The sequence below is a fragment of the Engraulis encrasicolus genome, chromosome 14, assembly GCF_034702125.1.
Source record: "Engraulis encrasicolus isolate BLACKSEA-1 chromosome 14, IST_EnEncr_1.0, whole genome shotgun sequence".
Classification (NCBI taxonomy): domain Eukaryota; kingdom Metazoa; phylum Chordata; class Actinopteri; order Clupeiformes; family Engraulidae; genus Engraulis; species Engraulis encrasicolus.
The window spans coordinates 27,699,147-27,711,646 of record NC_085870.1 but is presented as its reverse complement, the minus strand read 5'-3'; the positions used below and the strand labels follow the sequence as shown (position 1 = coordinate 27,711,646).

General features: G+C 46.6%; 1 protein-coding gene across 1 annotated transcript in view; it reads right to left on the bottom strand.

The window, feature by feature from the left end:
* Window positions 1–12,500, bottom strand: part of cacna1da (calcium channel, voltage-dependent, L type, alpha 1D subunit, a) — a 166,966-nt gene that overhangs the window by 92,436 nt on the left and 62,030 nt on the right. Inside the window, 4 exon segments of the mRNA XM_063215328.1 lie at window positions 3,514–3,617; window positions 7,130–7,326; window positions 9,644–9,796; window positions 11,076–11,257. Coding sequence (XP_063071398.1) covers window positions 3,514–3,617; window positions 7,130–7,326; window positions 9,644–9,796; window positions 11,076–11,257 — 636 coding nt within the window.

The following is a 12,500-nucleotide window of genomic DNA, read 5'->3' as shown; positions in this document are numbered from 1 at the left end:
TGTGTTTTTGTTTCTGCGTGCGTGCATGCGTGCAAGTGTCAGTGCTGCTGCCCCCCATGTGCGTGCGCACACACACACACACACACACACACGCGCGCGCGCACACACAAACACACACACACTCACACAACACAACAAAGCTGTCCTTTGCTTTTCCTCATACTGTGTCCTTCTGTGGCTGTCTTCTCTCTTTTCTCTTTCCCTCTTCTGCTCCATATCAGTCTTTTTTCTCTCTGTGCACTCTCTTTCCCCTCCACAACGTTGTCTTTTCTCCGTATTTTTCCTCTATCCTCTTCTCTTTCCCTTCCTCTGTAGTTCAGCATCTGTCCCCTACCCAGTCCTCTCTCCATCCTTGTGAATCATGTTTCCATTATTCTCTGTGCCTTTGCTGCTTGTGAATCATACTGTATTTCAATTATTCTCTCTGCCTTTGCGTCTGGTGGAGCTCATTGTATGACCCTGCAGGACACAAGTGCTTCTTGAGCCTTCTGTCTGTGTCTATCTCTGCTCTTCTCAATGCATCAATGATGTGTGTGTGTGAGAGAGAGAGAGAGAGAGAGAGAGAGAGAGAGAGAGAGAGAGAGAGACAGAGAGAGAGAGAGAGAGAGAGAGAGAGAGAGAGAGAGAGAGAGAGAGAGACAGAGACAGAGAGAGAGAGAGACAGAGACAGAGACAGAGACAGAGAGACAGATATACAGAGAGACAGAGAGACAGAGAGACAGAGATACAGAGATACAGAGAGACAGAGAGACAGAGATACAGAGAGGACAGTCCAGAACCTCAGAAGGGGAGAGAACATACCAGAAAAAAAGAAGAAGAGCAGCGGAAAAGGAAATAAGTGAGAGGGCAAGCCAGAGAGATAGATAGAGAGAGAGAGAGACAGAGAGAGAGAGAGAGAGAGAGAGAGAGAGAGAGAGAGAGAGAGAGCGAGAGAGAGAGAGAGAGAGAGAGAGAGAGAGAGAGAGAGAGAGAGAGAGAGAGAGAGAGAGAGAGAGAGAGAGAGACAGACAGAGTGTATACAGAGTGTATGAGATGCACATCAATGATCTGGCGTCACAGTCCTCTATCACTCTTGCATGCAGGAGAGGCAGTGGCTCAGGCAGCAGACACTACTCTAGCAGACACTGCTGAAGTTGTATATTCATGGTCTTTGCCTCTTCTTGCTATATGTTTGCTTTCTAAGATCTGTATGAGGGATGGGTCTCAGTAGCTACACTCTAGTCTGTGAAGGGAAGTTGAGTTGTCACTAATTGTGCCTGTGGATGATTAAGCCATTAACATGTGTGCTGTTTGCTCATAGAAAAGACTTCACTGTCTCACAACTATGCCCTGAAGAAGGCCAATCGCCGCAACACATGGGTCATTTTAAAAGTCCCCAGTGGATATGGCATTTAAATAAAGACATTTGTAACAGCATTTTGGTGAAGAAGCATTTTTTTCCCTTTTCAACTATCTTTGAACTAGTACACACTAGACATCATTGATTTAGCTAATCACATAACGGCTCTGGCTTGTCAGCCTGGGACATTCAAAGATAAGAACATTCCAATTGTTTTTTGCCAAACCACATCATAGCTCATTACCATAATATTAGCTTGACTTAAATCGCAGGAATTTGCTCGTGTTGCTCAAGTCGTTTCGCTTTGGTTGCTTTATTCGCCGACCCTCCATAGAGAAATAATGACTTCCGTCGCTCAGGTAGCGTGGCTTAACCCTCTCTCCTCTGAGGGTTCTAATCTAGAACATCTGCAGCAGCTCACTCAGTGTGCGTAGGTCCCTACATCATAAAGATTAAAGTAGCTAATTCTAAAAGTTTACACAATAGTCTGTCTTCATTATGAGCACATAAGATTCAGTAGCTCTGAGTGAGTGGATGTCAGAATCATCTGAACAGAGCTTCAGCAGCTAACTGCTGCATGCACACGCACACGCACACGGACAAGCACACGCACACGCATGCACACACGCACGCGCGCACACACACACACACACACACACACACACACACACACACACACACACAGAAACGCACAGTGTCTCAGACAGACAGTTTCCCCATCCTTCTCCTTACGCACTACAGCGTCACAACACACCACGTCCTCTTTTCACACTGCTACTGCCTTATGTCCCCAAATGGTTAAATCTGCAGAGTAAGCACTGTCAACTGTCCCTTACAGAGCGTTCTTACTTTCTACTGCACCGGTGACCACTAGGGCTATAACGATACATTCAACTCACGATTCGGTTCGTATCACGATCTTTGACCTACGTTAAATACACCCCATGATTTCACATTTCCCAACATTATAAAATAAACTTATGAATAAAAACGGTGCTAGTTTATATGTAGAATAGGTTATAAGAGGACACTAATCATTTTAAGAAATTTAAATGTAATAATGACAATGATTTTAAGCTTGGAAGCACCATCACTTCACATCATGTGGTTGTTTTCTGGCCTGATAGGTAACAAAACCTTGAAAAGGGTGTATCACAATACTGCCTCCTTGAATCACGATACAGTATCCTGATTCTGTGTATCATGATTTATCGGTCTGATACAATATCGTTACAGCCCTTGTGCAGTGGTGTAGTATACTTTTTTATGGTGGGTATACTGTATATTTGAGCATTTTTTGAAGTGGGTATACTGTATATATTTGTGCTATTCAAAATAATGGATCAATCCATTTTAAGTGGGTATACTGAAATCCCTGAAATTTAGAAGTGGGTATACTCTGTATACCCGCGTTCTACGTAGACTACACCACTGCCCTTGTGGTCCCATATGCACTGCAGACCATCCCATGTGGCCCTCACAGCTGCTATGTGTCAGTGAGGGCTCATATTTTGGCCAAGTTAATTCCCACGTGTGTTAAGTGAACACATTATTCCTGGAGGACAGTCTCACTTTGTCCCTCAGTGCCCTGGCTGGCCCCCTTTACCCTGTGTGTGTGTGTGTGTGTGTGTGTGTGTGTGTGTGTGTGTGTGTGTGTGTGTGTGTGTGTGTGTGTGTGTGTGTGTGTGTGTGTGTGTGTGTGTGTGTGTGTGTGTGTGTGTGTGTGTGTGTTGTTGTGCTGTGTGTGTGTGTGTGTGTGTGTGTGTGTGTGTGTGTGTGTGTGTGTGTGTGTGTGTGTGTGTGTGTGTGTGTGTGTGTGTGTGTGTGTGTGTTGTGGTGTGAATGTCTCAATGACCACAGAGAGCAAACCCCCGAGCCCATCACTAATAAGACAGCACACTGGGAGAGAGAGAGAGAGACAGAGAGAGAGAGAGAGATGAGAAAGAAAAGATGAGTGAGCACAGCAAATCCTCACACTAGCATAGTAAACCCTTACACGGGCACTCTGGCACAACAAACCCTCACACTGCACACGGGCACAGCAAACCCTTACATGGCACACGGGCACACAGGCACACCCAAGCCTCACACTGCACACGGGCACAGCAAACCCCTACAGTACACCAGCAGTAAACCCTCACGCTGGGCACACTGGGCAGACTGGTGCCTCTTACCCACTCAGCACACCCAGCACCAGGTTGAGCACAAAGAAGGAGCCCAGGATGATGAGGCTCACAAAGTAGATCCAGGGCGTCTCCCAGCCAATAGAGTCGTTCACCTGTAGTAGGAGCCCCAGAGATGAAGCAGCATGGGCCGTATGAGTGGGAGGTGGGATGGAGGGCATTGGGAAGATGCAAAAGTCAAGAGAGAAAGTGTGTGTGAGTGTGTGTGTTTGAGAGAGAGAGAGAGAGAGAGAGAGAGAGAGAGAGAGAGAGAGAGAGAGAGAGAGAGAGAGAGAGAGAGAGAGAGAGAGAGAGAGCGAGCTCCATTGTATGTGTGAGTCTTTACTGGGGCGTGGCAGGATCGAGAGATTAAGTGGATAGAAAAAATGGAAGGGAGGAGTGAAGTTTTAAGAGATGAAGGAGAGATGGAAGGACAGAGAGAGGTGAAGAGGATGACAAGATTGCGAACAAAACAAGACAGGAAGGAAGTAAGGAAGGGAAGGGAGGAAAGAGAGAGCTCACCCGCTCAACACACCCAGAACCAGATTGAGCACGAAGAAGGAACCGAAGATGACGAGGCTGACAAAGTAGACCCACGGCAGCTCAAAACCCATAGCATCATTCATCTAGAGGGGAAGAGAGGGAGAGAAAGGAAGAAAGAAAGACAGAAAGAAAGACAGAAAGAAAGAAAGAAAGAAAGAAAGAAAGAAAGAAAGAAAGAGAATGAGAGACAAGAAAGAGAATGAGAGACAAGAAAAGACAGAAATTGAAAAAAAACAGAGTGAGATCGAAGGAAAGGAAAAAAGAATCAACATTGTCAGTAGAGACAGCAGTAAGAAGGGATTTCAGTGAAAGCGGTTTGATGACTTGTGGCGGCCATGTTTCTCAAGCCCCCACCCTCCACCCCCTGTGCATCTCTGTTCATCAGTGTAACTATTTGGGTTAGGCTGGCCTGAGCGCTAAGGCTAACTCCTGTGTTACTCTCTTCAATGTGGATGGCCTGAGCGCCAAGGCTAACTCTTGTGTTACTCTCTTCAATGTGGATGGCCTGAGCGCCAAGGCTAACTCTTGTGTTACTCTCTTCAATGTGGATGACCTGAGCGCTAAAGCTAACTCTTGTTTTATATTCTCTTCAATGTGGATGGCCCTTTCAGTATGCTGTGCTGTGCTATTCACTCAGTGTGGCTGAGCATTGACACTCTGTTATTTTCCCTTCAGTGAGGCTGGCCTGAGCGGGCAGTAACGCTGCGTTATCCACTCAGTGGCCTGGGCAGCACAGCGGGACACAGAGCTAGCAGCATATTCATCCAGTCAGAGGCCGCTAACCCCATGCAGCTCACAGGGTTTTAGAGGCCAGTCGTAGGCAGGCCCTTACTCTCTCAGCAGTGCAGGAGAGAGAGAGAGAGAGAGAGAGAGAGAGAGAGAGAGAGAGAGAGAGAGAGAGAGAGAGAGAGAGAGAGAGAGAGAGAGAGAGAGAGAGAGAGAGAGAGAGAGAGAAAGAGGGCGGGAAGGGCTTTTTTGCAGAAAAAAAAGTGTAGACTGTACAGCATGACGTCTCAAAATAGCACTTCGCTCTTTTGGGTAATGGAGTCATTATTCAGCTCCCTTGCTGTTAGACAGTTTACTTTTGCCATTTAAGAATACATTCAGTTGATTACCAGATTTGGATCTAGAACTTTAGCTTGGTGTACATCGGGGAATCAGATGTTATAGTGGACCTCAGAGGTGATTATGGGAGCATGTCTTTGTACCCACAGGCCTATGTTCCCGCAGCCCTACTGTATGTTAGTCTACCATTAGAATAGCAGTGAAATGCCTTTTCCACTTGGTCACTACCAAATTCTGTTAAACAAAACAATGCTACAGTAAGCTATGCCCAGACCAAAACCGTCCCTAACCCTAACCTAAGACCATAAGGACAATGCTGTAGAGCTATGGGAACATTTGCCTGGTTACCACCAGACCTAATCACAAGTGAGATTGTGCAAGGCAACATGGGATTTCCCAGGCTATGGGAACATGGGGCTGACCCCATGATTATTCTACCAGGCCGACTGTGATTCAATAGTGCATGCTCCTGCCAGATCCTCTTTCACTATCAGCCCTGTAGATCGCCCTAAATAGACTTGACCAGAGAGGAGGATGCCTCCAATTTCTTCTTTTGAAGAAAAAAAAACAAAGCAAAGCAGAAAAAGCTCTCCATCACAGGCCAGTGAGCGGATTTCACTTGTAAAAGAGCAACATGTGATTCGGTAGCTGTTGGAACTTGGAAGGGTTAGTGCGTTAGTCTGTTGGGATTTGAGGGAAAGATAATGACTTGCGTGTGTGCATGCCTGCGTGTGTGTGTGTGAGTGTGTGCGTGCGTGTGTGTGCGTCCCTGTGTGCATGTTTTGTGTGTGTGCGTGCTTGCGGCCATGCGTGTCTGTGCATGTGTGCACGCCTGATATTGTTTGTGTATATGTGTGTACATGCGAGAGTGCATCTGTGTGCGTGTGTGTGTGTGTGTGTGTGTGTGTGTGTGTGTGTGTGTGTGTGTGTGTGTGTGTGTGTGTGTGTGTGTGTGTGTGTGTGTGTGTGTGTGTGTGTGTGTGTGTGTGTGTGTGTGTGTGTGTGTGTGTGTGTGTGTGTGTGCCACGCAGTGGGAGGGAAGGCCAGAGAGCAAGCATTCCTTCTTACTTGCCCACTGGAGTGAGTGTGTGTGGGCAGCTCAGCTTGTTGAAATAACTCTCTCTATCGCCATGGCTATGTGTGTGCATTTTCTCTCTTTGGTCCTTTTTTTGGACATCACTACCATTATAATCCAGCACATCGCATGCAGCCGGCAGATGATTCTACACATTGATATTTGAATATGAGAGGCAACTACTAGCCTGGGAACTCCCATACTGCCTTTAGTTCTACACAATCGTTTCGATCTGAAAGACAAATCTCACTTGTGATTAGGACTGGTGGTAACCAGGAGAGGCAACCACTGCTGTATTGTAACATGCATACAGGCAGTAGATTTTCCTGCGCTCATGAGTCATGGCGGTGTAAAAAGCTACAAATCAGCCCTAAGCGAACACATGGTGTGCGGAGCAGGAGATGCTGATTCGGCTAAGAGGTGAACTCCCTCTGAGACCCATACAGCACAGCACAGCACAGCACAGCAGAGGAGGGGAGGAGAGAGGAGAGGAGAGGAGAGGAGAGGAGAGGAGAGGAGAAGAGAGGAGAGGAGAAAATAAGAGGAGAGGAGAGGAGAGGAGAGGGAAGCGGAGGAGAAGAGAGGAGAGAAGAGGAGAGGAGAGGAGAGGAGAGGAGAGGAGAGGAGAGGAGAGGAGAGGAGGGAAAAGGAGAGGAGAGGAGAGGTGAGGGGTCAGCATCTACACGTCTGTAGCAGCAGAAAATAAGAGAGGAGAGGAGGAGGTAACGGGGGAAAATAAAAATGAAAAAGGAAGAGATAGAAGAAAAGAAAGCAGGAAGAGAAGATGAGAGGAGGAAGAGGACAATGATGATGAGGAGAAAGCAGAGAGGAAGATAAGGATGAAGAGGAGGAGGAGGAGAAGAGGAGGAGGAAGAGGAGGATGAGGAAGGAGACAAGGGAGCAGCATTGATTGAAGAGTAAGAGAGAGGAGAGGCTGCCACTGACCCAGTAGAGCACGTCGGTCCATCCCTCCATGGTGATGCACTGGAAGACAGTGAGCATGGCGAACATGAAGTTGTCAAAGTTGGTGATGCCGCCGTTGGGGCCGTTCCAGCCCTCCTTACACTCTGTGCCGTTCATGCCGCACGTGCGACCGTGACCGTTCACCGCACACGGAGCCGGCTCATCTTCTGCTATCATTTCTGAGGGAGGAGGAGGGGAGGAGAGGAGGAAGAGGAGGAGAAGAGGAGGGGAGGAGAGGAGGAGGGAGAAGAAAAGAGTGAAAGGAAAAGGTAAAAAGCAAAGGGGTTTGTTGATTGTTACAAGTACGAGGTGTCCTGTTGCAGACGCAAAGAGCTGTCATGGGTGTTGGAGACTCTGGTTCAAACCAGACCACATCAATAGTTACATATCGTCTAGATCTACCGTCTTAATTTCTCGTGGGAGAGGTGTGGTTTACTTAAGCAATAAGCCACGAGAGGCCATGGGTTGTGCTCTATTTATAACGGGTATGGGGAGTGGGGCATGACGCGAAGCGGAGTGCCATACACCTCCCCATACCTGTTATAAATCGAGCATAACCCTCGGACTCAAGTGGCTTATTGCTTATCTAACACTGTTACACTTAATCGCTGACCAAACTTCTTTAAAAACGCTGTAATAACAATTAATTTGCCCTGCATCGTTCAATTAACAAGTTGAGGAAATTGTTGGTTGCCCCGGGCAACACTACTAGGCGTGCCTGCATTTGTCGCGCTGCCAGACACACTTCACTACAAAAACTTGATCGAACTCAAATCGCGATAAACACCGCAGAAATGAAACGTCTTTGGAATCACACTGATATTCCAACCACAGATGGTACAAAGATGTGCTCTTCTTGCAGACCCCCTACCCCAACTGCAACATATTCTCATTAACTAGATGCACTCTGAGAGTGCAGACCACCGCCAAGGAAGCTATTTGATAGAACATGTGACTATGTTGCACCCTATTTTTATCGTAAGTATTTCTGCCTTCTTTTTGTGTTACAAACTGTAATGTCAAAATTCGCCTGCAATTCAATTTGCGGTCACTAGGGGCGGCTAGATTTCAAGGCTAGCAATGGAGAAGAATCTTAAAATAGGTCCTGGTTCCAGTTCGTGATCCGGATCACCACCAGAATTTAATCACTTGTTCCTTGGGTCATATCCAACAACTCCACCAGTTTCAGCCAAATCCGATCACAAGTTTTTGAGTTATCCTGCTGACAGACAGACAGACAGACAAACAAACAGACAAACAGACAGACAAACCAACGCAACCGAAAACAGTACCTCCTTGGTGGAGGTAATAACTTAGACACAATGCGTCTAACTTATGGCCCATAGGGGACGCAATCCAAACTAGTAGGAGATCACACTTATTCTACCTGGATATTTCAGCTCCCGTTCCTGACAGTTGAAGTGGGAGCTTTGCAACCATGGCAAACATTGTGGTTTAGCTGACAGCGTTCCAACGCATTTTTCGTAGCAAAGGTGGATAAGTGCAACCTCCTACTAGTTTGGATTGTGTCTGGAATGGGCCATAAGACACGCATAGAATCTTCATTTGGAATGGTGTGTGTTTGTGCCCAATTTACAGCAGCTATCAGCCAATCAGAATCGAGAACCAGACCGCACATTGTTAGATCATTGTTTCTGATTGGATCATTGTCCCATTGTCATTGTGACACAGCACTCCACAGCACTGCACACTGCACACAATGAAAATTGCATTTACGCCTCACCCGTGTAAGGGGTCAGCCTCCAATGGCGCCAGAAACACTCACCTGTGCTACCTGCTCTAGATACTCACCTGCCCTGGTTTAGAAAATCAACTGGCCCAATGAAGAAGTGTGTGGCGTGCATCTTACCAATGAAGAGCTCGATTGGATCAAGATAACTGTACTGGTCTGGAGGCTCAGCTGGGCTACCAGCTCTAAATACTCACCAAGCATGTGGCGTGCATCTTGCCAATGAAGAGCATATGGCATGCATCTATAGTGTGTACTACCTGCTCTAGAAACTACCGAAACTCACCTATTCTGCTTTAGAAACTCACCTGTGCCGGGGAAGAAGTATATGGCATGCATCTTACCAATGAATCGTAAAGAGCTCAATGCACCATGCTACCTGTTCTGGTCTAGAAAGTCATCTGTGCTACCTGCTCACCTGTCAGGGTGACGAAGCATGTTGTGCCATTTGCATCTATAGACTCACCTTTGACCCCTGGTTTAGACACTGATCTGTCCCGATGGAAAAGCACTGTATGCTGTGGTGTGCATCTTGAAGAGCTTGAGGCGTCATGCTACCAGTCCTGGGGTGCATTTCTCGAAACCCTAGTTGCTAACTACGTTAGCTACTGTACTTTTGTTGTTTGCAATGCAATTTCCCATTGGCAACTACCCAAGTGGCTAGCTGGCTTACAATTGCACTTTCGAGAAACGCACCCCTGGTCTAGACACTCACCTGGACTACCTGTCCTGCTCTAGATACTCACCTGTCCCGGTGAAAAAGCATGTGGCGTGCATCTTGCCGATGAAGAGCTCGAGGCCGATGATGGCGTAGATGATGATGACGAAGAGGACCAGCAGAGCGATGTGCAGCAGTGGCACCATGGCTTTGATGATGGAGTTCAACACCACCTGTAAACCTGCACACACACAAAAGAACGTTTGTGAGCCGGAAGAGCGTTAGAGGATAAAGTAAGGAGAGAGAGAGAGAGAGAGAGAGAGAGAGAGAGAGAGAGAGAGAGAGAGAGAGAGAGAGAGAGAGAGAGAGAGAGAGAGATAAAGAGAGAGAGAGAACAGATATGTTGTGAAGTGAAAAGAGCAAGAAGAAGAACAGAGTAGGATTGAGAGGAGAGGAGGGTGAAGATGAGATGGGTATAAAACAGTCAGAGCAAGAGATAGAGGATAAAGGAGTCAAGGTGACAGGAAATGACATCAAATACTGTTGCTGGGACAAAACATGGTGCCGTGCAGTTTACGTAAAGACACCACTGCACTCCACAACCCCAGTCATCAGAGACAGAGGTCTCAGCACAATTGCAGACCAGGGGTTCCCAAACTTCACCATGACAAGACCCCCCCATATACCACATACCATATATTCCAGCTACAGCCCCCCTCACACGGAGCGAGCCACACTATTTTTTCTGTGTCCCACTGTAAAATAATAGTATAATGTTCACAGATACAATAAATTATTATAATACTGTTATTAGACTATTTTTGGTTTACTCTGTTTTATGTTAGTTATTCAGTTTATTCCATTATTTATTTTGTTGTGTTGTACTTTTCCTGCCAACCTGCCACGGCCCCCCTTCAACCTCCTTGCGGACCCCTAGGGGTCCCCGCTCCCCACTTTGAAAACCACTGCACCAGACCACCTGGGGGCCCTGACATGAATGTGGCCAGTAGTGCAAATGTGGCGGCTTTGTTTCTGTGCATGCGGAGGTCATCATGCACAAATGGCTGTGCTACAACTAGGCTACTGTTCTGCCATTGTCTGACTGCATGTGTTTCTGCAGCTGAATGTTTAATGGAAAAAGGGTTGGACGCAGGTCAGGGGAGAGTACTTGAGTGTCTGTGTAGGTACTGTATATGGGTTGCTGAGAGCACAGGCATGTGCAGATAGATGGAGGTGTGTGTGCGTGCGTGCGTGCGTGCGTGCATGCTTGCGTGCGTGTGCGTGTGTGTCTCCAAGTGTGCGTGCGCGTGTGTGTGTCTGTGTGTGTGTGTGTGCGTGCGTGTATGCTTGCATGTGTGCGTGTTAGTAACTGTAGTAGTAGTAGTAGCAGGTGTATCATGTACTTGGCACTCCAGAGACCGGTTTTGAGGGCTTTGACTACTGTTATTATTATTTTTGTTATTATTATTATTATTATTAGTAGTAGTAGTAGTAGTAGTAGTAGTAGTAGTAGTACATACTAGGCACTCCAGAGACGAGGCGGAGGGGCCTTAGCACCCTGAAGGCTCTCAGGGCCTTGACGTCAAAGCCTCCTGGTTTGCCGCCGTGAGCGTGTGCTGCCGCCGCATGGTGCTCCCCCGTCACGGGGTCGTCCTCCTCCTCCTCTGCTTTAGTCAGGACCTCCAGAACCACACTGAACAACCTGCAGATATAGTACAGACACACACAATCAGACACGCACACACACACACACACACACACACACACACAAGCACGCACACACGCACGCACGCACGCACACACACACACACACACAGTCACAACACAACACAACACAGTTGTGTTTAAGAATACTGAAGCATTCTTGGAATCAGGGAAGGACCGGCATAGAATGTACTTTGACTTATACAATACTTAGATCCGGTCAATTTATTTTGCGATATCTGATTGGATGAGACGGGTTCTACTGGCATTATACGCGTCGGTAAGAGGGAGGATGTCTAGGTGGACATCATCCCCGGAGACTCATCACACCTAATAATCACTCCACCGTGGATAGAATGTAACCAGGGCCGCACATTTTGAACTTGCCATCATTCTATCTCATAGTCTACTGCGGAGAAAGTGAATGTAACCAGGGCCGCATAGTTTGAACTCGCCATCATTCTATTCCATTGTTCTATGCTGGACTAAGTTGGGCGCAACAGATTTATTTTTTCTTCAGTCTTTTCTGAGAACCTGGTCATTGTAATGGGAGCAGGCATTTGTTTACATTTCAAAAAAACATCTTGATTCATTCCCAAAAAAATCCAAAAGGTTATGCAAGATCAGCAGACAATTACTAAACAGTGATACCTTTTGGGAAATAATTTGGAGTAGGCCTATGTTAAGAATTTTTTAAATGCAAACAAAATCTGCCCCATTAGAATAGCTCAGATCTCGGAAAGGGCTGAGCCGAAAAAATGCAGCATCACCGGGTACTGACAAGTCAAGGGTAGCGTGAGCAATACAAAAGCATATTGAAATTGGTAGAACTGGTCATTTAAGTATTCACTCAGTATGTTGACTTTATGTTTAGTGTGAACAGTATTGTGATGTTTGCGCTGAGTATGGACATTAGCCATATTGTGTTACTGTATGTGTAAGTGATATGTTACTGTTTGTGAAAGTGTGTATGCACTGTATCAGTATACTGTGTGTGTGTGTGTGTGTGCGTGTGTGCGTACGTGCGTTAGGGTGCATCAGATGCCCCCTATGAAAAGATATTGCCTTGGCCCTATAGTAAAAATGTTCTACACCCAATAAAAACACACTGTGTAAAATATTTTGAAATTTGGATGAAGTCTACCGGGGCCATCAGCCCCATGAAAATAGAAAATAATGGTGATAGTCAGAATCTTGGAATAGAACTGGACATTTTGCTGCATCAAGCTACCAAATAAAAA